The sequence below is a fragment of the Pristis pectinata genome, chromosome 30 (assembly GCF_009764475.1).
Source record: "Pristis pectinata isolate sPriPec2 chromosome 30, sPriPec2.1.pri, whole genome shotgun sequence".
Lineage (NCBI taxonomy): Eukaryota > Metazoa > Chordata > Chondrichthyes > Rhinopristiformes > Pristidae > Pristis > Pristis pectinata.
In genome coordinates, this window is record NC_067434.1 from 3,856,103 (window position 1) to 3,883,242 (window position 27,140).

General features: G+C 46.2%; 1 protein-coding gene across 1 annotated transcript in view; it reads right to left on the minus strand.

Annotated features, from left to right (window-relative positions):
* Nucleotides 1-27,140, minus strand: part of LOC127584739 (phosphoinositide 3-kinase adapter protein 1-like) — a 112,487-nt gene that overhangs the window by 10,354 nt on the left and 74,993 nt on the right. The window contains 6 exon segments of the mRNA XM_052041655.1: nucleotides 6,662-6,734; nucleotides 9,892-10,103; nucleotides 10,863-10,943; nucleotides 24,036-24,200; nucleotides 24,623-24,724; nucleotides 26,354-26,558. Coding sequence (XP_051897615.1) covers nucleotides 6,662-6,734; nucleotides 9,892-10,103; nucleotides 10,863-10,943; nucleotides 24,036-24,200; nucleotides 24,623-24,724; nucleotides 26,354-26,558 — 838 coding nt within the window.

Consider the following 27,140-nt stretch of genomic DNA (forward strand, 5'->3'; position numbering starts at 1 on the left):
CACTGACATTAAGTTGTTCAGATTAAGAGTTGGTGTATTAAATGGTTTGGAAGATTCATTTTGGGAAATGCAAGCAGCTTTTCCATCTCTGCTGCACCTAGGTACAGGTGGGAAAAAACTAGCTTCAATAACTCAATTTTAATGGGAAGTAAAAGTGGAGCTCCTTTAAAAAGAATCATGCCTCATGCTGTACTAAGATAAAAACTCTGGTTTAAAACTGAAGAATTAGGCTAAACGTTCTATGCTTTAGATTTTCTGGGCCACCTTACAGCAAGCCCCATTGGTATAGATCTTAATATGTTTTACCCAGAGATTTACCAGAGGTGAAATTGTTAACGTTATAGCAAGGAGACAACTTAGACCAACAGGGCACTAGTGCAGCTCATTAAACAATGAGGAATGGAGAAGACTGAGCAATAAACAGAGGGAGGAGATGAATTAAAATGGGGTTATACAGCATGGAAACAGACCCTTCGGCCCAACTCGTCCATGCTGACCAAGGTACCTTCCTGAGCTAGTCCCATTTGCCTGGATTTGGCCCATGTCCCTCTAAACCTTTCCTATCCGTCAAGTACACAATGAAAATTAGAGAGGAAACAAAGGACTGAGAAAATAAAAGAGGCAAAGGAAAAGTAAGGAATTAAAAGTTGTCTGACACTTGAGTTCTCCGAGGAATAGAGGAGTAGTAGCCAGAAATGGCAGAGGTTTGAGGCCAGCATAGATCAGCCATGATGGTGGGGGGGGTTGAAGGGCCTGACGCCTGCTCCTGATGCCCACTCTGACCCCTGCCTTTGCCTCCTACATGCTTCCAGTGAAGTCCAGTGTGAGGTCGAGGAGCAGACCCTCACCTTCCATTGAAGCTTGATACAGCCCTCAGGACCCAGGTCTGAATTCAACAAATCAATATAACCCGTCTTTCCTGGCCAGTTCTGAAGATCATCCACCTAGAACGTTACCTCAGTTTTTGGCATTCCACAGAAACTATCTGATCTGCTGAATATTTCCATCATTCTTTTCAACCAGAGACTGCTGTGTCCTGCACCTCAGTGCCTGCAGTCTCCTCCTTCCAGTCCCCTCATTCATTTCCCTCTTGCACTTCTGGACAGATCAGTTCTGATTAACTAGCACCCACCGCCCTCTCTCAGACAACTAAAAGTATGCGTGTCACCTGGACAACTTTGGACTCCTCCCCAACACATACAATCCCCTGTAAAAACAAAAGTGCTACAAACACTCAGTAGGTCAGACAGCAACTGTAGAAAGCAAACCAGAGTTAACATTTCAGTAAAAACCCTTTGCCAGAAACACTAACTCTGCTTTTCTCTCCGCAGCCGCTGCCTGACTTGCAGAGTATTGCCAGCATTTCCTGCTTTTATTTCAGATTTCAAGCATCATCAGTTTTGAGCTTTTCCATTTAAAAAGTAATGGTGCGTTCAAAATCCTAGATAACAGTTGGAATTGGTTTATTGGTCAATTCACAATGTGGAGGAATGAGGCTCACTAACTGGTCACACCTTGGGTAATCGTTAGCAATTATCTTGTCACTAACAGAATGATAATTTACACCAAGTTGCTAAATTTAGTGTTGTGTTTATTAGGAACAATTAACAATGGCATGAAATCTCTAGGAGGTAAAGGATGACTTGCAGCAACAAAACAGTCTGCTGGAGGAACTCAGCGGGTCGAGCAGCATCTGTGGGAGGAGAGGAACTGTCGACGTTTCAGGTCAAAGAGGGGAGATGGCCAGTGTCAAGAGGGGAAGGGGAGTGGTGAGAAAGGAGTCCAAGGTGATTGTGGACTGAGGAGCGGTGTAAGATGACAGGTAGGGAGGGGAGGGGAGTAGGTGGAGTTGGGGGCAGTGGCGGGTGAATGATAGATAGATAGAGAGAGAGAGAGATAGAGAGATAGAGAGAGAGATAGAGATAGAGAGAGAGATAGAGAGAGAGATAGAGAGAGAGAGATAGAGAGATAGAGAGATAGAGAGAGAGATAGAGAGAGAGATAGAGAGATAGAGAGATAGAGAGAGAGAGATATATAGATAGAGATAGAGAGAGATAGAGAGAGAGATATAGAGAGAGAGAGAGATAGAGAGAGGTAGAGAGATAGATAGAGAGAGAGATAGAGAGAGAGATAGAGAGATAGAGATAGAGAGATAGAGAGAGAGATAGAGATAGAGAGATAGAGAGAGATATATATAGAGAGAGAGATATAGAGAGAGGAGATATAGAGAGAGATATATAGAGAGAGATATATAGAGAGAGATATATAGAGAGAGAGATAGTATAGAGATATATAGAGAGAGAGATATAGAGAGAGAGATTGAGAGAGAGATTGAGAGAGATATATCGATAGAGAGAGAGATATAGAGAGAGATATAGATAGAGAGAGATAGAGAGAGAGATATAGAGAGAGATATAGATAGAGAGAGAGAGAGATAGAGAGAGAGATATAGAGAGAGATATATATGTATATATATATAGAGAGAGAGAGAGAGAGATAGAGAGATGGGAGGGGAGGAGTGTGAAGGCTGGAGGGAGATAAACAGGAACGCCAGATTGCAGAATCTGCAGTCTCTTGTGTCTCTTCAGGATGAGATGCCACAGGAGTTGATGATGATAAGGTAAGTGATCAGTGACCCACACACTTCCGATGATCCGGAACTCACAGGGTATTTTACCTCTCACAAGGAGCAAGGTCTATTCCAGTGCCAGCACTCTTCCTCCAGCCATCGTCATCAAAAACACGCAAACCTATCATACGTCTTATTACTTTGTCTTGTAATATTTCTTCACCTGACACATCACTGCTATAATTTCTTGTGTGTGTAAAACACTTAGGGACCTTTTGAAATAAGCATCTTATCGGGGTTAATCATAAGCGAGAAATAATAAGAGGTTTAGCATCTTTGAGATATATCGCCAGACCAGATGAAATACATCCCAGACTGTGAAAAGAAGAGAGGGAAATGCAAACGCTCTGACCATAATCCTAAAATCCTTCCTGGCTGCAGGAGTAGTGCCAGAGGAATGAAGGACTGTTGATTCTGTACCGTTGCATAAAAAGGGAGGATAAACTGAGTAACTGCAAGACAGTTAGTTTAACCGTGACAGTGGGCAAATCTTGGGAAAAGCACTCACAGAAAGGCACATACAGTATCAATGATATTCAGTCAGCATAGATTGGTTAAAGGAAGATCACATCTGACTAACCTGATAACTTTATTTAGGAGGTCAAAGGATAGTTGATTGAGTAAAGCATTTGATGTACTCCACACAAAGTCGTAGAGTCACAGCCACACAGCATGGAAACAGGCCCTTTGGCCCAACTGGTCCATGTTGACCAAGATGCCCATCCAAGCTAGTCCCATTTGCCTGCGTTTGGCCCATAACCTTCCAAACCTCACTTATCCATGTACCCGTCCAATAGTCTTTTAAAAGCTGTTATTGTACCTGCCTCAACCACTTCCTCTGGCAGCTCATTCTGTATACTGACCACCCTCTGGGTGAAAAAGTTGACCCTCAACTTCCTATTAAATCTCTCCCCTCTCACCTTAAACCCCTCTAGTTCTTGATTCCCAACCATGGGTAAAAGTTGAATGCATTTACCCTATCTATACTGCTCAAGAATATATACAGCTCTATAACATCAAAGCAAGGATTAAATGGATTAAAGCAAGGATTAATCCCACATGGCAGACTGGTCAAAAAAAAACCTTCACAGACTGTGGATGTCACTGGTAATTTATTGTCCATCCTTACCTGCCTTTGAACCGGGAGGCAATTAACCACATTGGTGGGTCTGGAGTCACACGTATGCCAGACCAGGTAAGGACACCAGACTTCCTTCCCTGGAGGACATTAGTGATGCAGGTGGGTTTTTACAAGAGTCTGGTAGTTTATGCTTATGGTTACTGGGATTAAGCCCATGAGATGCAAGGGAGATGGAATCAAAATTGGTTCAGTGGAATGAAGTGTGGGGTAATGGTTGGCGGATATTTTTGTAACGGATCCATGGGGTTAGTCCTGCTCCCTTGCCATTTGTAATTTATGTGAAGAATTTGGATTTCTATCTAAGAGGAAAGAAGTTTGCATCTGAGACAAAAATCGGCCCTATAGTTGAGAGTGAGGAGGAAAACTTCAGGCATCGGGGGGGGGGGGGGGGGGTGGAATCAATGGGTCAGTTGGACAGAAAAGTGCTCAGAAGTGTGTGGGAATGCAGGAGGGGTAGTGCAATGAGGCAGGGAACTAAACAACAAATAGGGGGATACTCAACGGCGTTGAGGGACAGAGGGACCTATGGCCACACACCTCAGGTAGCAGCACAGCCAACAAAGTGGTTATAAAGATACACAAGTTGGTTTCCTTTATTAGCTGAAGCAGTGTAGGTATGCACAATAAACACCAAGATTACTTTGTCAGACTGGCCACTTCTGCCTGTCATCTTTATGGCTCAGTTTTTTTCTCTTTCTGTTCTGTCTTTAGGACAGTCTGTCCTGCTGGGCACATCTCACAGCCCCGCTGTCAGCAACACAATACACAGACAAAGCTGCAACGGACTTTGAACTGCCACTTTAAATCATTGCGTCTCAGCCCATCAGGACCATTCCCTTTGTTCTATCTCTCCCTCCCCCACCGCTGAAAACTCAGTCTTTTCCAGTTCTGATGAAGAGTCTGGGATCTGGAACATTACCTTTCACACTCTCCACAGACGCTGCATGGACTGTGGAGTGTTTCCTGCAATTATTTGTTTTTATTTTGGATTTTCAGCATCTGCAGGTTTTTATTATTTTCACTTCCTAGGTCACAGCTTGAGCACTGCACACAGTTCTGGTTACACATTACAGGACAAATATGACTGCTTTGGAGAGGGCCCAGTGGAGATTTATAAGGATATTGTCAGGATTGGAAAGCTGTAGCTATGAGGAAAGATGACACAGGCTGGGGTTATTTTTTCTGGAACTAGAGGTCAGGGGGCAACTTCCTGAGGTGTGTAAAATAACGTGGGGCCCTGATAGAGCAAACTGAAAAGGTGTTCCCCTTAGCAGAAGAGTCCAACGCTATATTGAGAGTGATTGGTAGAAGGATTAGAGGGGAGATGAACAAAAGATTTTCCCCCCAGAGGGTTGGGGCGTGGAGGGGGTTTGGAACTCACTGCATGAAAGGGTGGGGGAGGGAGAGATCGTCGCCACATTTAAACATTACCTGGATGTGTACTTGAAGAGCAGTGACCAGCATAGTGGGTTAAATGATTTCTATCTGTGTTGGAAATTTTCAGTGATTCTGTGAAGCCCCGAGTGTATTGAGCCCTTCAAAGTTTTTCATATTAAATATATTAAATTTAGAGACTAATCGACCTGCAATTCCATTCGAAGAAGACAGATTTAAAAATTACTGCCAACCTTGGAATTTCAGAGTTTGGTATTTTCTAAACTGTGCCAACCGACTGTCCACCTAATCATAACTCCCTGTTCTTTTCCCAGAGTCTTATCTTTCAAATATTTACCCATTACCCTGGGAATGAGGCTGTTGGCTTGGATTCCATTGCATTTCCTGGATAAACAAACAATATCTCAGCTTTTCTTCTCACCTCCCAGTTACCCTGGCTGTTGATCTTCAGTTTATGGTAGAAATTGTCAGGGAGTTTGTAACTAAATTCGCATGCATTTAGTTCTTCCTGATTTTGAACTTATCTATCAGATGATCTATCAATGGTGAAGAAGGCTTTTGGCACACTGGCCTTCATCGGTCAAGGCACTGAATACAGGACTTGGGACGTTATGTTGCAGTTGTACAAGACCTTGGTGAGGCCGCATTTCGAACATTGTGTTCAGTTTTGGTCACCCTGCTATAGGAAAGATGCCATTAAGCTGCAAAGAGTGCAGAGGAGATTTACGAGGCTGTTACCGGTACACAAGAGACTGAGTTATGGAGAGAGGTTGAGCAGATTGGGACTGTTTTCACTGGAGTGTAGGAGTATGAGGTGTATAAAATCATGAGGGGCATATAGGGTGAACGCACACAGTCTTTTCCCTAGGGTTGGGAATCAAGAACTAGCGGACATAGGTTTGTGAGAGGGGAGAGATTTAATAGGAACCTGAGGGGCAACTTTTTCACCTAGAGGGTGGTCCGTATATGGAATGAGCTACCAGAGGAAGTGGTTGAGGCAGGTACAAATCAACATTTAAAAGGTACTTGTACTTGGACAGGTACATGGATAGGAAAGGTTCAGAGTGGTGTGGGCCAAATGCAGGCAAATGGGACTAGCTTAGATAGGAATCTTGGTTGGCATGGACCAGCTGGGCTGAAGGGCCTGTTTCCGTGCTGTATGATTCTATGACTATGACTCCATCAGAACTAACATGTCCAAAGTCTAGCCTCCTTTCACAGCTACAGCCCCTCCTGTGGTAAAAAAGTTCTCTGCATCTTCTCTACAGCCTTGATCACGTGTGTTCCAAACCAGTGACAATAGTGAACTCCTTCACTCTACCATGTAAAGCCATTCCAACTATTGTCCTGCTAAGCACCTCAAAGCAGCTGGTAGTTGAATGGGTTTAATTGCCATGGGTAAATGTGCTGCTCATGATACACATTCACCCTGCATAGGAGAGAAACAGCCATGACTGTGTGTTCACCAGTGATGGACAGACGTGCCTGGAGCTCACCTCGATGTTTGCCGAGTCGTCCTTTGACGTTCTGTCTGCGTGTGATACTGTCCCGCAGCTTCTTCAGGTTTTCCTGGTGGGTATAACAACATGGTTAGATCTCACACTGGGATACTGCTGCTGCCCTGTGTAACCTCCCAGGCTAAACAAGGTGAAGGATGTTCATGGACCACAGGAGTTTTTATGACAATCCAGTCTCCATTTGTTGGAGTGGACAAAATAACATGTCAAATACACAACCAGTCAGGCAGCATATGTGGAGAGTTAACATTTCAGGTCAAGGAACTTTTGCAGAACTGCAACGATTGAGGTTGAAGCTTGAAGTTGTGGAGAAGGTGAGGAAGGGTAGCCAGAACAGGAGATGTATAGAGAAGGGCAGGAGATATTAAATGACAAATGCTAAACTGAAAGGTTAGGTAAATCAGTGTTCTGTCAGTGAGAGCCTGGGCACCCTCTACTTCTTCCTTGATTAGAGTTCCATCCGGTCTCCTCACCACCACCCTCCTCCACCTGGCTGAACCCATTGCCACAATGAGCAGCTTCTCCTTTGACTCCACTCACTTCCTCCAAATAAAGTAGTCTGTTACGTGAACCTGCTTGTGTTCAAGTGGTGCCTTCCTTGTTTCAGTCCTGCTTACCTCCTCTCCTTTACCTCTTTCTCCAGTACATTGTGAATTATATCCGTGCTATATCCTGCTCTTACCCCAAAATGGCACACTTCATTAACTTCAGGGGCAGTTTCCACCAACATCACCAGCTTTTACCTCTGCTCCGTCACCACATCAGGGGATGGGTGAGCTCCACTACTACGGGCTCCCACAGCTTCCTCCTACTCTGCTTCCTGTAAGGCTCATTCCATTGCATTTGTTCTGATGTCACCCTTCCCATCAGCACTTCTGATACGTCATCAATTTTCCTCAACTGTGGGTTCCCCATCAAAGGTCCCGAACCAAGTCCTGTAGCACAATCTGGTTCAGTCCTCAATCACTGCCAATATCCCCTGCCTTTCTGATGGCTCTTTCTGGGCAACTGCAGGACATCCAACTCCAAGTAAACCAGGGATTGTATTTAGTTCAGTTTACAGCATTCACTGCTCACAATGTAGCCTCCTGAACACTGGGGGAGATCAAATGCAGGCTGAGGAACTGTTCGGTGGGATCCTGCCACACACGTGCCCATTAACTCCCCTTTGGTCCTTTTGCCACCTACTTACACTGGAGGGTAATTTATTCCAGCTGATTAACCTCCTGGCACATGTCTAGAATGTAGAATGGAACCAGAGCATCTGGTGGAAACCAACACAGGGAGAATGTGCAAACTCCACACAGACTGCAGCCGAGGTTAGGACTGAACCCAGTTCTCTGGAGATGTGAGGCAGCAGCACTAACTAATGTGCCACAGTGCTGTGCCTCCAATAATGTGTCATTAATTCTGCAGCCCTCTCCCATTCTATCCTCTCTTCTTGATTTCCTGCACTATTCCAGTGAAACTCAACCCAAGCACGAGGAATAACGTCTCTTCCAACTGGGCGCATTGCAGCCTTCCAGACTGAACATTGAACGTACCCTTCTGGGAGTGATGCTGACACTCACAGTCACAGCTCCTCTGCAAGAATCAAGAGTACTTGAATCACCCACACATAGTATGTTATGGGCCGAGTGCTGTGACATGGGGTTTGTAAAGACAGGTACCTGAAGGTTGGCATGGTAACGGTAGGCCAAAGGATCTGTTTTGGTGCTGTACAAATCTAATCTTATGCCTTGGCCCATTGCTGCCTCCTTTCGCTTGGGACCATGATCTCTGGTGTCACTTACTCTCTCTTTCATTCCTACCCTATCGCAGAGTCATACAGGATGGGAACAGGCGATTCGGCCCATCACGCCTACACTGACCGGGGTCATCCAAGCGTTTTAATCCCACTTTCCAGCACTTGGCCCAGAGCCTTCATGCTCATCTAGACCCTTCTTAAATGCTGCTTCCACCCCTCTCTCAGCCAATGTATTCCAGGTACTCACTCAGATCTCCTCTAAATCTCTTACCCCTTAACCTAAATCTATGTCCTCTAATGAGTTGTGAAAGTGGGCAAGGCACAAGGTCATGATCATAGGGAGATACAGCAGGTCCTTCGGCCCGCTGAGTTCACACCAGCTATCAAGCATCCAATTACATCAACCCCGTTTTGTTCTCCCCACATTCCCATCAACTTTGATCTTGTTTCAATTGATTAAGGTGAAGCTCAAGGGCCACATGGCCAACTCCTGCTTGTGAAATTATGCAATTAATTTATGACAATAAATCAAAGCAAAAGAACAGTTGAACGCATAACTCATGATCCCAACACAAATAGAACATTTGCAGGAATGTTCTCCTCATATTGGCAATTAACATCAACAAACAATCTGCTGGAAGAACTCAGCAGGTCGAGCAGCATCCGTGGGAGGTAAGGAACTGTTGCTGTTTCAGGTCGAAACCCTGTCCATTAGAACATAGAACAGTACAGCACAGAACAGGCCCTTTGGCCCACAATGTTGTGCCAACATAGCTATTCCCTCCTACCTACAGAACGCCCATATCCCTCCCTTTTCCTCTCATTCATGTGCCCATCCAAGTCCTTCTTAAAAGCCCCCGATGAATTTGCCTCCACCACCCAATCAGACAACACATTCCAGGCATCCACCACTCTCTGAGTAAAAAACGTACCCCTCATGTCTGTTCTGAACCTACCCCCTCTCTCACCTTAAATGCATGCATTGGATCACTCAATAATGGGAAAAAGATATTGCATGTCCACCCTATCTATGCCCCTCATAATTTTATACACTTCCAACAGATCACCCCTTAGCCTCTGCTCCAGAGAAAAGAGCCCAAGTTTGTCCAGCCTCTCCTGATAGCACATGCCCTCTAATCCAGGCAGCATCCTAGTAAACCTCCTCTGCACCCTCTCTAAAGCCTCAACATCCTTCCTACAGTGAGGTGACCAGAATTGCATTCAATACTCTAAATGCGGCCTAACCAGAGTTCTATAGAAATGCATCATAACTTCTTGACTCCTGTACTCAATACTTCGATGAATGAGAGCAAGCATTCCATAAGCCTTCTTAACCACCCTATCTACCTGTGTAGCCACTTTCAATGAGCCATGAACTTGCACCCCAAAGTCTCTCTGCTTTTCAACACTGTTAAGGGTCTCGCCCTTAAGAGTGTACTGCCAATGAACATGTTTGAAATACCTGTTGGAAGCGGAATGAGTCTGATCTGCGTTTCTGGTTGAGTTGCCATTCTTTAAACTGCAGGAGGGCCTCATCCACATTGATCATTCCCAGCTTCACCTGCTCCTGTAAGGTGATGAGCTGCCGCTGCCCAGGAGTCTTCATCCCTGCAAATGGGTCGTAGTCGCTGGAGGGGGCTCTGGACAGTGGTCGCTTCGAGCGTGGTGGAAGTGCTGAAAGAGAACATTGAGGCGTGGGTTCTACATTATCCGTTTCCCCCTCCAACCTGGATCACATCCTCCTCAGTGTCTACAACCTCATCTGTGTTTTGCTAGTGATGGTGCTGACTCCTACCGCACTACTGCCCTACCTGCTGCCACAGCATAGTGTCCTAAGGCACCAAGGAGATGGATTGGTCTGCTATGGAGATGGGGCTTGCAGCAGTTCTTATCTCCATTTTAACTCTCCCCATCCAGCGGCAAAGGAGCAGGGCAGCAACTAAAATAAAGCAACATTTCCAGCTGATTGCCATTTTCACACTTGGCTGTCAGTGAGGCTCCTGTCAGAACCTTTTGGGGAACTTCTTTAGTACAAGGTTCACTCATGGTGTACACACCCCCCAGGGCATTTCAGTCACACAGGTAAAGCTGTCAAGGAGCCAGCGAGAACCAGCAGAAGGTTCAGTAAAATTGGGACTGAGAGAGGGGTCTGATCCTTTGACTGATTCCCCCAAGATGTGTTGGTCTGCCCTGCTCCAAGCTCTGGCCACACCCCCACTCTCCTCCCCCCCAGATATGAGTTGTTCCCAATGATCCCTCTGTCACAGTAGAAGATTGTGAACCCTGCTCCTCCTTCAGATGCCCCTCCCTCCTCCTTCAACCTAATGACTTAATATTCCTGTTTTTCTTTGACCTGTTCATCCTTCCCACTTCATCAAAGCTCTAAATGGACGGAGAAGTTTCACGAGTTGGGATGAATTGTTGGCTAAATACCTGGGCCGGGGTGTCCACCTGCAGCGGAACATAATGGCGTGATGTAAATGTTCTCCACTCTCTTCTCCTCACTGCAAAACACTGGAGCAAAAGAGATTTTGTTTTCAGCCCATCAATCTTGAGTCAACTGTCAGAACAACCCATCAGTTACATTCCCCCACGTGATCCCTCTCACACATGCCCATTGATTCTCCTTGCATCCATGTACACTGGGAGTAATTCACAGCAGCCAGTTAATCAACTTGCATGTCTTTGGGATCTGGGAGGAAACCCACAGGGTCGCTGGGAGAACGTTGAAACTCCACACAGATCGCGGCCAAGGTCAGGATTGAACCTGGGTCTGTGTGACAGCAGCATAATCTGCTGTCAATGCACCATCAATCATCAGTATTTTTCTCAGTTAAGTTCTCAGTATTCTTTTCTGATATTTTAGAAGGTAGGCATGACAGCAGTCCATTTTCAGTGCAGGCAGCTCACGTGAGCCCACCACACAAATCATCAGCTAAGAACATGGAGACACAAGAGATGCAGATGCTGGAATCTGGGGCTACAGACAAGATGATGGAGTAGATTTGGACTGAATGGTCTCAACCCAGAATATTGATTGTCCATTTCCTTCCACAGGTGCTGCCTGACCTGCCAAGTTCCTCCAGCATCAGCAAACAACAGCCCGCATGCAATGTTTCTAGTCCTTGAAACGCACCATTCCCCTTCACAGTTATTGGACAACTGAATGCAAGACCAACAAATGTGAACTTGCCAAGGTATTGGTCATGTACATGTGGTCTTATTCCAAGTGTGCATAGTGCCAGGAATCTACTGAATCACTGAGGCACGTTAACTGCTGAAACATGTCCTCTCCAACAACACTCCCCACCTGTAGCATTCATCACAGGCTTATGTAAGCTACAGCTGTGGTCAAAACAAGATGATGGCAAATTTCAGGAGAGGGTCTTTTCTGGGCCCTTTCTGAAAGCTTGCTAAATTTGATTTTGCTGTGACTTGGTATATGAGTGATGACTTCAGAATCTTTTTTGAGAAATACTCGGGAAGTACATAGGTTATCTGATATTAGGTCTGCTCTAGGGTGGTCAAGTACATTTCAGTCTATTTTCAGGTAACTAAGGCTACCTGAAGCTGAAAGCTGATGAGGCAAAGGCTGTAACTGACTTAATTGAGATAAGGCAATAAAGCTTTGAAAGTGATTGATCCAAAAATATGGTACTGTGCCGAACAATTTTCAGCTGGTAAATTTGATGTAACATTGAATTTCACCATACTCTTGGATTAAGTAAGATGTTGGTCAGAGGGGTAACATGGACTGCTTTTCACCATATTAAAGCAGCAGTTTAGATGTGGTGGTACCTCACAAAGCAATTTTGGTTCCTTCTGCAAATTATGAAGAACGTAGCATTGTCCTGTAACTGTAAATAGAAAGTTGCAGTGATCAGGTCAAATCAAGTCGAACCACAGGTACGAGGATCACTTGGATTAACTGAGCTGCTTCTGTTTGGCCACAATCCATGTGACACCCATACTTCCCAGCACTTCAGAAAGGGAGGATGGAATACAGCACTAGTGACCCCCCTCTGCAATCACAGCGCCCTGGGCCTGCCAGTGTGCGCGGGGAGCTGGGTACATGTTGGGTACACGTTGGGAGTTGGGCGCATGAAGCCAGTGCAGTGTGTGCGGGGAGCTGGGTACATGTATGGCTGAGGATATCACTAGAGCTCTACACCGACACTCATTTTCTTGAGCATGCAATTTTTAAAAACTATTTATTCAGAGGATGTGGATGTCACCAGCAGGGGCCGATACATACACACACCCATCATCACCCTTGAGGAGGTGACAAGCCAATTCCTTGAACCGTGGTAAAGGCGTCGTTGCCTCAGGGGTTCCAGGACTCAGATTTGGTGAAGGTTGATGGATTGCTGCTGTGTTTTCAAGTCCGAGGTGAGTTGGAGGAGAACCGAGGTGATGGTGATCCCATGCACCTGCTATCCTTGTCATCTTGATGGCAGAGATGACAAGTTTGGGAGGTGCTGTCATTATACACCCTTCAGTCCATACTGACCATCAAGCACCCATTTACATTAAACCCATTTTATTCTCCTCACATTCTCATCAGATCCCCCCAGATTCTACTGATCACTCACACACTGGGGGCCAATTTACAGCGGCCAAGTAACCTACCAACCCAACGTCTTATGGATGTGGGAGGAAACTGGAACACCCGGAGAAAAGCAAATGAGGTAACAGGGAGAGTATATAAATTCTGCATTGGTAGCATAGGAGATCGGGATTGAACCCAGGCCAGTGGATGGTGCGAGGCGGCCACTGTACTAGCCCTACCACCTAATGTTGCCTGAAGTACCTAAGTCAGAAGCTGCTGTGTATTTTTGGATAATGTACAAAAAGCAGCCACTGTGTGCCAGTACTGGATAGGTTAATGGAAGTTGTCAGCTGCCTTGTCCTGGTGATGTTCTTGCAGTTGCATTAATCCATCACACTCCTGACTAGTTCCTTTACAGGTGGTGGAACCGCTTTGGAGAGTCAGGAGGTGAAACATTCCGTGTAGGATGTCAAGCTCCCGACCTGCTCTGGCACCCGCTGCACACATGTGGTGGACAGCTACACTTCTGGACAACGTTGATGGTGGATGACTCAGAGCTGGCAATACCGCTGTAAAGTGTAGGTGTTTACAGTCCTTGTTCCAGATGGCCATCCCTTGGCATTTGTGTGGGACTCATGTTTCTTACCACTTATCTGCATGTCTAGATCTTGCTGCACGCTGGCATGGACCATTTCACTTGCTGAAAGGTGTGAATGGAATGCAATATTGTGCCATCATTGGTGACCTCCCCACTTCTGATCCTATGATGGAAGAATGAACAATTGATGAAGCAGCTCAGGATGGCTGAGCTGGGGTCACTGCCCTGCGGTGATGTCCAGGGCTGGGTTCATCGACCTGTAATGGTCTCATCCATCTTCCTTTATACAAGATCTGACTCCAGACATTGGACTGATTTCTCCTTGAAGAGGTTTTTACAAAGCTCCTTGATGTGACACACAATGATGAGGGCAGTTCCATCCACCCCACCACCGTCTGGACCAAGGCTGTGATGAAGTCTGGAGCCAAGTCTTGGCAAAACCCAAACTAGGAGTCAGTCACTAGGTTTTTGGTAATTGTGCCACTTGATAGTAATGTCACCAACGGTCTCATCAGCTGCTGGCGATTTGATAAACTCAAACACATCCCCCATCAAAACAAGATGAAAAACACGATGATGCTGGAGGAACTCAGCAGACCAGGTAGCATCTGTGGAGAAAAGCAGGCGGTCAACGTTTTGGGTCAGGACCCTTCTTCAGGACTAAAGATAGGAAAAGGGGAAGCCCAATATAGCAGAGCAGTGATAGGTGGATGAAAGAGGGGAGGTGGGGTGGGCACAAGACGGTGATAGGTAGCTGCAGGTAAGAGATAGTGCAGGGAGGAGGGGAGAGCAGATCCACCGGGGGATGGGTCAAAGGTAAGGAGGAAAAAAGGTAGAAAAGAGATAGGCTAGGAAAGGGAAGAGAAGAAGCATGGTGGTTGGGGGGGAGGGGGAGAGGTGGAGCTTGTGGGGAAGGGGTGTGGGGATTATCTAAAGTGGGAGAATTCAATGTTCCTGCTGTTAGGCTGCAAGGTTCCAAGATGGAAAATGAGGTGCTGTTACTCCAGTTTGCACTTGGAATTCTCCTGGCAGTGGAGGAGGCCGAGGACTGACATATCAGGGGGAGGAGTGAACTAGGGAGTCACGGAGAGAGCGGTCCCTGTGGAAGGCAGAAAGGGGTGGGGAGGGGAAGATGCGCTTAATAGTGGGGTCCCGTGGGAGATGGCGGAAGTGGCAGAGAATGATGCGTTGGATATGTAGGCTGGTAGGATGAAATGCGAGGACAACAGGGACCCTATCCCTGCTGGGTCTGGGAGGGGTGGGGGTGAGAGCGGAGGTGCAGGAAATGGCAGAGATACGGGTGCGAGCTCGCTCGACCAAGTCGGGGGGAAGCCCTGGTTAGAAAAGAAGTTGGACATCTCAGATGTCCTGGAGTGGAAAGCCTCATCATGGGAGCAGATGCGGCGGAGGCGGAGAAATTGAGATAAAGGGATCACATCCTTGCAAGAGACAGGGTGGGAGGAGCTGTAATCGAGGTAGCTGTGGGCATCAGTGGGTTTGTAGAAGATGTCAGTGGATAAGGAATCTCCTAACATGGAGACAGAAAGATCGAGGAAGGAGAGAAAGTGTCATAGATAGTCCAAGTGAATTGGAGGGCAGAGTGAAAATTAGTGACGAACCTGATGAAACTGTCGAGTTCCACACGGGTACAAGAGGTGCCAATGCAGTCATTAATATAGCGGAGAAAGAGTTGAGGAATGGAGCTGGAGGAGGCTCGGAACACATACTGTTCAACGTAGCCAACGAAGAGGCAGGAATAGCTGGGGCCCAAGTGAGAGCCCATAGCTAAGCCCTTGGTCTGTAGAGAGTGAGAGGAATCGAAAGAGAAGTTGTTTAGAGTGAGAACAAGTTCAGCCAGGCGGAGGAGAGTGTTAGTGGAAGGGGACTGGTTCTGTCTCCGGTCAAGAAAGAAGCGGAGGGCGGTGAGGCCGTCATGACGGGGAATGGAGGTATCTAGGGACTGGATGTCCACGGTGGAGATGAGGTTGTGCATGCTGGAGAACTTAAAGTTATGGAACAGCTGGAGAGCATGTGAGGTGTCACAGATGTAGGTGGGAAGGGATTGGATCGGGGGGACAGAATAGTGTCCAGGTATGAGGATGTGAGCTCAGTGGGGCAAGAGCATGCGGAGACATGTGCTTGGAATTCTCCTGGCAGTGGAGGAGGCGTAGGACTGACATAGCAATAGAGTGGGAGGGGGAGTTGAAGTGACTGACAATGGGGAGATGCAGGTCGCGGTTACGGTGCGCTTGGAATTCTCCTGGCTGAATTCTCCTAACGGCATGGACATGGAATTCTCCCACTTTAAGTAATCCCCACTCCATTTCCCCACAAACCATCCTCCCCCAACCATGCTTCTTCTCTTCGTCCCTTTGCCAGCCTCTCTCTCTTTTTACTACCATTTTTATCCCTCTCCCTCCTTCCCTTTGACCCGTCCCCCGGTGGATCTGCTCTCCCCTCCTCCCCCGCACCTGCCTATCACTATCGCTTACCTGCATCTACCTATCACCTCCCTGTGCCCACCCCGCCTCCCCTCTTTTGTCCACCTATCACTGCTCTGCTTTTCCCTCCTATATATTGGGCTTCCCCTTTTCCTATCTTCAGTCCTGAAGAAGGGTCCTGACTCGAAACGTTGACCGCCTGCTTTTCTCCACAGATGCTGCCCGGCCTGCTGAGTTCCTCCAGCATCATCGTGTTTTTCATCTAGATTCCAGTATCTGCAGTCCTTTGTTTCTCTTCCCCCCCATCAAAACATCTTTGCTGTGATAAATATAGATGACAAAGATTCCTAACTTGGACATGGTCTTGTAGAAGGGCAAGTGGGATGAAGATGATCACATCAATCAAGTGTTACAGCTGTGATTTTTAGATCATAAAGTAAAGAGGGCGCAGGGCAAACTGGCAACTTGCAGGAACTGCAGACAGAACTGTTCTATATTCTAAGTGATTGCCAGGGTGAGTCTGCCCCAGACCATCTGAAGTTAAAAAGTATTTAATATTTAAAGTTAAAGAAAAGCTCACAAATTAACTGTAGACAGAACTAAACACCTGTGCAGAATTAGAGAGGGTTGTACATGAGTATAGGCCATGTTACAGTGAAAGGTTGAAGCTGTGTAAGCTGCAGAATATAGAGGTCATATCAAAGTTCAATAGTTTATGGTGACTTATCAAAACCAACAGGCAAATGAGGAGAGAAGTGAACCACTCTGCCCCTCGAGCCTGCACCACCATTTAGTAAGACCAGAGCCACGTCTGACTGTAACCTGAACTGAGCACCCCATCTATCCGTGACATTCTTTCATCCCCTTGCTTATCAAGAATCCATCTACTTTCACCGCTAATTGAGAATAAGAGTTCCAAAGACACACAATACTGTGAGAGAAAAATCTGCTTCTGGTAGCAATAGGGAGAGTGCACAACAGATTCACCAGCACGTTGCCTGGACTGGAGGGCTGTCGGACCTTGGATGGGCCGAGTTTGTTCTCACTCAAACATATGGAGGTTTATAAAATTAAGAGGGGCATAGATAGGCAGAGTCTTTTTCCCAGGACAGGGAAGTCTAGAACTTGAGGGCACAGGGATAAGGGGAGAAATTTAAAGGAGATCTGAGGGGTAAGTTTTCCACAGTAGAGGGTGGTGGTTACCTGGAACAAGCTGCCAGAGGTGGTGGTGGAAGCAAATACAACTACAATGCTGAAATGTACAGGGATATGGGCCTAATGTGGGCAATGGGATTAGGGTAGATGGGCATCACAGTCTCTGTGCATACATTTGTATGACTCTATAATGAATCTGTCTTAAATGTGTTACCTCTTATGCTCTGGCTCAAGATTCTCCTCATCCATCAGAGCAAGACTCTCCACAATTATGTATGTTTCAATTAAATCATCTCTTACACTTCTAAATCCCAGCGGAGAAAAACAGAAGTTTCCTTTTCCCCTTTTGACTTAACGCCAAGGGAAGTCATTGAATCTGGAGACAACGTGGAGTGCTCCCAGACCCACTCAGGTCCATCTGTATCCTACTGTGCTGACACTTCTTTTCAGTTGAAGTGGCAAAGCACTTGCCCTTCTTCTAATTTATTGCATCGCATTTGGTGCTCATTATGTGTCCTCTACATTGGAAAGAACAATAGCAGAACACCTCTCTTTAGTCTATGAGGGCGACCTTGAGCTTCTAGTTGCCCGTCACTTTAACTCTCCATCCCAGTCCCACCTCTCTGTCTCTGACCTCCTATGTTCCAATAAGGCTTGCAAACTTAGGGAACAGAATCTCATCAACAATGCAACCCTCATTACTGCTTCAGGCTTTTCATAGATAGTAAAAGGTTGGGATTGAGTCATGGGAAAAAATAAACAGGCAGATTCTGGAATTAGTCAAGAGTTAGTCAAAAGTAATGTAATTTTTGAATACTAATTTGTCTATATTGAATGCAACATTTCCAATTTAGCACTGGCCAGATCTGATGCAAGGTTCTGATCTGCATTAACTCAGTTTTTCTCTCTTCACACATGCTGCCCAACCTGCTGGCTATTTTTAAAACTCTCTTTTATTTGGGATCTCCGGCAACTCCAGTGTTCTGCATCGTCCAATCCAGCACCTTTCTCTTTCCTGCCTTATTCATCTCCCTATTTACTCTCCTCCAAGCAGATCAAAATCTCTTCATCAGCCTCTCTTAAGTGGCACCAACATGGGTGGCAGCGGGCAACGCCAGTCTCTCGGACAACTCTCGTGTGCCTGACTTACTGAGCAACGACAGTAGTTTCTGTTTTTATTTCAGATTTCCATCATCTGCAGTATTGTTGCTTTCCGGTCAGGCACATAGAAAGAGGAGAGGGGAAGTGAAAGGCCAGTAAGTGGAGAAAATATGAGAAGAGAACAGCAATTAATGCAAAGCAAATCCAAAACACCTCAATATTAATAATAAGCACGTGGTCAGGGGGGGTGAGGCTGACTCGTGACAGAGCAGGTGATCAGTGCAGATGTGCGAGACGAGGCTATAACATTTAAGGTCATTCAGAAGGTGCATGGGGAGATTTACTCGAATGTTCTAGGTTTGAGGAATTAACAAGCCTTCACGACTCTCTCCCACATCACACCAATCTGTGTCAGCCATTTTCTCATAACCTCCATTCCATCAGAGACATTCTCTTCCCCCTTTTCTGTAACTTGAAACAAGGCTATTTTCTAACCATTCCTAGTTCTGCAAAAAGTCCCAGTTGCTTCAGACATGGCCTCCCTTTTAAGTAAGTGTTATTGGAATGTTACCGGAAATGCCATAAACTTGCCAGCAATTGACATGTTCTACCTTGTCAGATACGCATAATATTCTGCACCTCTGCTGGGCGAATATTTTAGTCCGTTGACCCCAGCATGTTTTAGCAGCCATCGGGAGAGCTAGGATACTGCCTCAGATCATTGGAACCTTGCACAGAGCTCGATAACAGGCTCTGTTCACATTTCACAACCTTTGCTGAAGATCCCAAACCAGATAGAGTCATAGAGCACTACAGCACAGAAACAGGCCCTTTGGCCCATCTAATCCATGCTGATCGGATCTTCTGCCCAGTCCCATCTACCTGCACCCGGACCATATCCCTCCAACCCCCTCCCAACCATGTACATATCCAAATTTCTTTTAAATGTTAAATTGAACCCACATCTACAACTTCCACTGGCAGCTCATTCCACACTTGCGCCACCCTCTGAGTGAAGAAGTTCCCCCTCAGATTCCCCTTCAATATTAGAGAAACAAAGGACTACAGATGCTGGAATCTAGATGAAAAAACAACAAAATGCTGGAAGAACTCAGCAGGTCAGGCAGCCTCCGTGGAAAAAAGCAGACAGTCAACGTTTTGGGTCAGGACCCTTCTTCAGGACTGAAGTAGGGCCCTGACCCAAAACGCTGACCATCTGCTTTTCTCCACGGACGCTGCCTGACCTGCTGAGTTCCTCCAGCAACTTGTTTTTCCCCTTAAATATTTCACCTTTCACCCTAAACCTATGTTCTAGTCTCACCCAACCTGGGGAAAAAGCCTGCGTGCATTCACTCTATCTGTACACCTCATAATTTTGTATACCTCTAAAAGATCTCCCCTCATTCTCCTGCACTCCAGGGAATAAAGTCCTAACCTATTCAACCTTTCCCTAGAACTCAGGTCCTCAAGTCCTGGCAACATCCATGTAAATTTTCCCTGCACTCTTTCAGGCTTCTTGATATCTTTCCTGTAGGTAGGTGACCAGAACTGCACACAGTACTCTAAATTCGGCATCACTAATGTCATCAAGGACTTTCATCACCCTTCTCACGACCTGTTTTCCCTCCTGCCGTTGGGGGATAGAGGAGCATCTGCTCTAGATCTAGTAGGATGCTGAACAGCTTTTTCCCACAAGCAGTCAGGATCATAAATGGACTGTGTCCCCCTCCACATCCACCTGAATAAGCACGTATTAATACAGAAACGCACCTTAACAGATATAAATATGTGGTGTTGATATGTTTTTAGTTTTGTTTTAGAGATGTTTTTACAGACTATTTTAGATATTTATCGCTGTTCTTTTTGTTGCACTGATATGAGCCGGTGAGAAACAGTATTTCGTGTTTTTGTGTATGTAAATACTCAGAGAAATGACAATAAAGCAAATCTTGTATCTTGTACAACCTCAACATAACATCCCAACTCCTGTACTCAATGCCCTGATCTATAAGACCAAAGTGCCAAAGATACATTGACCAATTTTATACTTGGAATGAGATAACAGCTTTTTGAGGTCTGTTAACAAATTATTCAGAAATTACATTACTTTTGACTAACTCTTGACTAATTCCAAAATCTGCCTGTTTACTTCTTCCCATTACTCAATCCCACCCTTTTAATATCCACGAAAAGCCTACAGCCTGAAGCAGGAACGCTCTCTCTCTACACGTGGCTGACTTGCTGTGCTTCTTCACCATTTCCTGTCTTTATTTCAGATTTACAGCATCTGCAGTTTCTTTTGCTATTCCTTTCACCACATTTTTATATTAAAAATGTTAATGCTCTTGGTATTAAGTAATGAAAACTCTAAGTTAAAATTAGCCAGTGCTAAAATAAACTCATCTACCATGTCACTGTACCCGTGGACAGGGGTCACTGAGCTTCTGAGCACCTTCCTGCTACTGAGGCTTAAAGGAAACAAAACTGTTTTGGAAACAGGAAGTTGAGAGAATGTGTGATAATTCACTGAAATAAAAGCATCATTCATAAAGAACACATCTCAGATGAGAAGGGGAAGTGGCTGATTGTCAGGTGACCATGTTGCAAGCAGAAGTATCACATAATTTTCCATTTAGTTTCAATAAAGAAGAAAATATCAAGTAACAAATAATGACCATGGACCAGCGCTGGTCAACCTGTGAACCCGTTTATTTCTCCTCTTCCTACCCCCCACGCCGTGCCGGTACACAGACCCTGCCCCGTCCCGGTACACCGACCCGCCCCGTGCTGGTACACCGTCCCCACACTGTGCCAGTACACCAACTCGCCCCACGCTGGTACACCAACTCTCCCCATGCCGGTACACCGCCCCCACCCTGTGCCGGTACACCGTCCCCACGGCGTGCCGGTACACTGCCCCCACCCCGTGCCGGTACACCGTCCCCACGGCGTGCCGGTACACCGCCCCCATCCTGTGCCGGCACACCGCGGCTAATTCCCTGTGTGCTCTAACTTTGGTCAGCAATCTCCAGGTTAGGGCATTATCAAAAACTTTGACTATATCCACTGGTTTTGACTCATCTGAAAACCAATAGATTAGTCAAATATGGTTTTCCTTTTGTTAATCCATGCTGGCTATCATGATATACAGCACCTTTCCAACTACTGAGGTTAGGCCAAAGTTCCCTGCTCTCTTTTTCCATTCTTTCTTAAAGATAGGGAAATAGGTCCTCCCTAGTTACTCTGTCTGGGCTCTGCCTACTTTTATAGAGTCTCCTCTGTTCTAAAAAATATTACCAGCCTATTCAAGTTTCTCTCATAGCTACTGTACAATCAGAATCAGGTTTATTATCACTAACATATGGCATGAACTTTGTTGTTTTACAATTTTCCAGTGCTGGCCACATTTATAACAACCGTCTCTGCACCTTTTCCTTGATATGATGCTTGGTGTGGTCATCATAGCTCTGCATACATAGCTCCAGCTGTGACCTACCAGCGTCGTATACAGCCCGAGCAAAACCTCCCTGCTCTTGTATTCTGTTCTTTGTCTGATAAAGGAAATCACCCTTCTTTTTAACCACCTTTTTGGCCTGTCCTGCTACCTTTAAGGATGAATGGACAATGCTCCCTCTGTTCCTCACACCCCTGCCTCCTCCCATTTACCACACACTCCCTGACCTTCCTGCTCTTCCCCAAATGCATTACCTCACACTTCGGATCAAATTCCACTTCTCACTTTCCTGCCCTTCTATGCAACCCATTCAGATCTTCCTGCAGTCCAAAGCTTTCCTCCTCGCTGTCAATCAACAGGCCACTTTTTGGCTGGGTGATCCATCCCGCCCTTCTGCCTGAGATCTCTGCCATCACAGAAGCCAGGTTTCAGGCAATTTGATTCACCCCACATAAAAAAAGGCTTGGCTGAGCACTCGATGCAGGAAAGGCTACGGGATCAGGCAAAGTCCAGCTGTTGTACTGAAGACCTGCGTTTCAGAACTAGTTGCACCTTGAGTCAAGCTGTTGCAGTACGTGCAACATGGAATATGCCCAATAATATGGAAAGTTATCCAGGTACATCCCACTCACTGAAAGCAGGACAAATCCAATTGGACTAACTATTGCCCAATCAGTGTACTCTCAGTCAATGACAAATTAATAGAAGCTGTTACAGATGGTGCTTTCAAGTGGCGCTTACTCAGCAATATTCTGCTAGTCATTGCTCAGTCTGGGTTTACTGGGATTACTTAGCTCAGGCCTCACCACAGCCCTAAACCAAACATGGACCAAAGAGGTAAGGCGAGGGTGACTGTTCTTGACATCAAGACAGACCTTGGCCAAGAGCGGGATCGAGGAGCCCCAGTAAAGCTGAAGTAAATGGGCGTCAAAGGGAAAACGATCCAATGGTCTGAGTCATATGTCGTACAAAGGAAGATGGTTATAGTTTTTTAAAATTTTTTTAACAATTTTATTTACAGTGTGGTAACAGGCCCTTCCGGCCCAGTGAGTCCGCGCCGCCCATTTTAAAGCCCAGATTAACCTACCCTTACGTCTTTAGAATGTGGGAGGAAACCGGAGCACCCGGCGGAAACCCACGCAGACACGGGAGAACGTACAAACTCCTTACAGACAGCAACGGGAATCGAACCCCAATCGCTGGTGCTGTAATAGCATCGTGCTAACCGCTACGCTACCGTGCTACTCGAAGATCAATCATTGCTGCCCTAGGACATCACTGCAGATCTTCAGGGCAGTGTGCAAGATCTTCTGCTGCTTCATCAATGACCATCCTCCCAGTGTACAGTTAGATGTGGGAAAGTTTGCTGATTGCACAACATTCAACAAATGAAGCTGCCCATGCCTGCGTGCAGCAGAATATCCTGGCATGGGCCAATAAATGGCAAGAAACATCTGTGCTATCGAAGTGCCAACCAATGACTATGTCCAACGAGAAAGAGTCTAACCATCCACCCTTGACATTTAACGAGGTTACCATCGCTGACACCCCAGCATCAATATTTGGGGGACACCGGTGATCACAAGCTCAACTGAACAAGTCAGACAAATATTGTGGCTACAAGAGTGGGTCAACGGCTGGGTGAGTCACCTGTCAACCCAAAGCCTTTCTACCATCTACAAAACACAAGTCAAGATCATGATGGAATACTCTCCATTTTCGTGGATAACTACAGTTCCAACAACACTCAAAAAGCTTGACACCATCCACACAAATCAGCCTCCCTAACTGGCACCACATTCACCACCCCTCCTCCACCACTCCACAGAAGCTGCAGTGTGCACCTTGTGCATTGCAGTTGCTCTGATGGGTAGAACAAGGGAAGCAGGTATACAGGAACACTATCATTACCTGGAAACATATTACTGTTCCTTTAGATGAGCTAGCTCAGAGTCATGGGACTCCTTCCCCAAACCTACTGTGGGAGCACCTTGGCCAGAACGACCGCAGTGGTCAGGAAGGTAGCTCACCACCACCTTCTCAAAGGCAATTAGGTGAGTACAATAAATTCTGACCTTGCCAGCAATGTCCAGATCTCCAAAAAGTTAACAAATTGTTGTGAATGGAGCGTTTGGGGTGGTGAATTGTCCTTCTCATCTGAAGGTGTCTTGTGAACTCCCTTTACACAGTCACAGTCACAGCACAGAAACAGGCCCTTCAGCCCATCGGGTCTGCACCAGCCATCGAGCACCCATTTACACTTGGCCCACACCAATTAAGCATTGTTTTAAAAACTCTGCCTCTGCACCTTTGGAAATATAGGGCTGCATGTCATCAACGTTGGGAACGATAGGAACTCTTGGGTTAGGAGCTGGAGGTCTCTTCACAATCTCCTGAGGAAGGTTATTTTCTATCATCGTATCGTATGTTTCCTCTTCTCTCCCACACGAAGAGGCATCGCATTCCACCGTCCCTGCAATAGCAATCGACCAAACACATTAAATAATGCTGGGGAAACTTGCAGTAACTTCCCCAGGCATTTAATGAGATGTTGCACCATAAAGGTCCAATTCTGATCCTCTGACATTAGGAAGGGCACAGCAATGATCACCAGGATTATCCACACAGGTTGGCTTTGATGCTGCTGGGCCAGGAGAGAAGCCAGCTAATGAGTGCAGTTCTCCTCACTACCCCGAGCCAAGCCTGGGGATTGATACTGTCCCAGGCAGGGATGCCTTGCAAGGGAAATGCACCAGTTCACTCATTAACTGGGCTCACTGGAGGAGGAACAAGCATTGAATGAAGGCTGCCATTGTCAAATCAAACAGTCTCAGTGCCTGCCTTCAGGAGGTTGGTAGAGAGAAAGGGGACAGTCAGGGTAAAAACAAACCTCACCTTGAAGGAAGCTTCTCAGTATGGAATCTTTGGTAGGACCATGGGGATCAGGGACATGCGGAGCTGACTGAGCCATTCCTGATATGTTGGACATGGACTCATCTACAAGAAATTTTATTTGAATGTTATCATACATAAAACATTACACGATCAATTTTTTTTTCTGTGTAAAAATCTGCTTATGTATTAAGCATGAGTTTTCCTACCGAAACCACAGTCTCAATTGAGCTGTTCAAGCTGGGAATGCTTGCTATTCTGCACCCCAGGTGTGGAAGTAGTTTACCATTGACTTTTCCCAATTCCAAATTCTGTCTGTTTGCTGTTCCCATTCTTCTTTTATAAGATAAGATATCTTTATCAGTCACATGTACATCGAAACACACAGTGAAATGCATCTTTTGCGTGGAGTGTTCTGGGGGGCAGCCCGCAAGTGTCGCCACACTTCCGGTGCCAACATAGCGTGCCCACAACTCCCTAACCCGTACGTCTTTGGAATGTGGGAGGAAACCGGAGCGCCCGGAGGAAACCCACGCAGACACGGGGAGAACATGCAAACTCCACACAGACAGCACCGGAGACCAGGATTGAGCCCAGGTCTTGAGTTGCGAGGCAGAAATTTTCCTAGCTGTGCCACTGTGTCATCACTCACTGCTGCTGCAGAAGTTTAAGGAATAACACAGGAAATAACTGGATCACATAGAAAGGGTGACAGATGCTGGGGGACTGTAGATCTGGGCTGCAGGACAGTTTGTCCCCACAGTGGGTCCCTGCTCAGAACAAACTATGTATCGTGTCCTGAACACATATTCAATCATCAGTTTGTCACAGACATTTTGGTTTGTAAGTGTGTTGGAATTTACTGGTGTGAAAGCAACCAATGAATTCTGTGCATTACACACCAGGCAATCTGAATTTGGTGTGGAGGAATGAACCTACTGGTTTGCTTTTCATGAGTACCTCATTAATTTATAACAGGCAAGTACTTTAAAAATAAGGGCAGGGATGGAGCAGTTTTGTCCCAAGAAGGTTGAAGCACTTGTTAGTTAAATCAACAACATTCACTGTAGAGCCAACCCCAGCCAATGGTGAGTGATTGGGATCTGGTCAGCACAAACCCTGAGCTCTATCCCGACCCGACCACTGACCCCCACAGACCTGGGTTCATCCCGCAGGGTACAGTGGGGACAGCAATTGGAACAGTACTAAGGCCAGGTCCTGATCCTGCAGCTGGGTGACGGCAATGGTGGGGGGTGTGTGGGTAGCGCAGGGTCCAGGAAGGGTGGATGTGGTTTATTGATCAATCCACTGTGTGAAACATTTCACGGCAATAGGTAGTAATGATTTTTAAGACTGTCATGTTTAAATGGGGTGTGGGCCTCCTATGTTCTGCATGCCCAGGGCCCCAATAAATCTTATCCCATCTCTGCATACTTCTTTAATGACGCAGCCATGTTTTCTTTGACAATCCCTGACCACAGGGCTTGGGTTCCCATTTCTGAAGGGCAGGTGCTTATCTGCTTCGCACCCCCAAGTCCTGGCTATTTATCATTTCCCAATCCTTTGTTTTTCCTACTCCCAAATCCCAGATGTTTATTCATTTCCATCCCAAGGCCCAGTTGGCAGTGACCAATGTCCCAATCCTGGGAGCTCCGGTCCATCAGGATGGCTGTCATTCGGGGCCAAGCCTACCCCACAACACCGCTGGAGCTGCAGACATCTGCTCAGACTCACAAGTGCTTTCCATTACGCTGGAGGGAGGGAGCATTTCCATCATCGACTCATAGATGTCCTCATCACAGCCCGGATTTAGACTGCATTTCATCAGGATGTCTTTGGTTACTGTTGCCATGGATTCGTACAAGTCTTCGTTCTCTTCCCCCTCCATGTTACCGCACAGCTCTTCTTTGAGGTGAGTTTTTAGCATATCTGCTGTTTCCTGTAAACCATAATAGAAACTGTTAGTGTCAATTCTCCACACTCGCACCACCCCACTGACTACCACCATTCACCCCAAAACACACAGCAGGAGAAAAGAGCTCTAGATCCTGCTGTTCAAAAGCTCCCATCATTTATACCCATGCACACATCTTGCTTTTGTGACCTACCTCCACGAAATGACAATTGCCCTGAAAAGGGTCTCTCAGAAATTACACCCCTAATACGTCCAGAGCCAACAGATCATAAAACAGTACAGCACAGGAACAGACCCTTCAGCCCATCATGTCTGTGCAGACCATGATGCCAATTTAAACTAATCCCTGATGTTAAACTAATCCCTGATGTTTAAACTAATCATCTGTCTGCACATGGTCCGTATCCCTCCACTCCCTGCCTGTTCATGTGCCTGTGGAAATGCCTCTTAAATGTTGCTATTGTGTCTGCTTCCGCCACTTCCCCCGGCAACACATTCCAGGCTCCAACCACTCTCGGTGTAAAAAAAATACTTGCCTCGCAAATCTCCTTTAAACTTTCCCCCTCTCATCTTAAAGCTATGCCCTCTTAATAGTTTACACTTCTA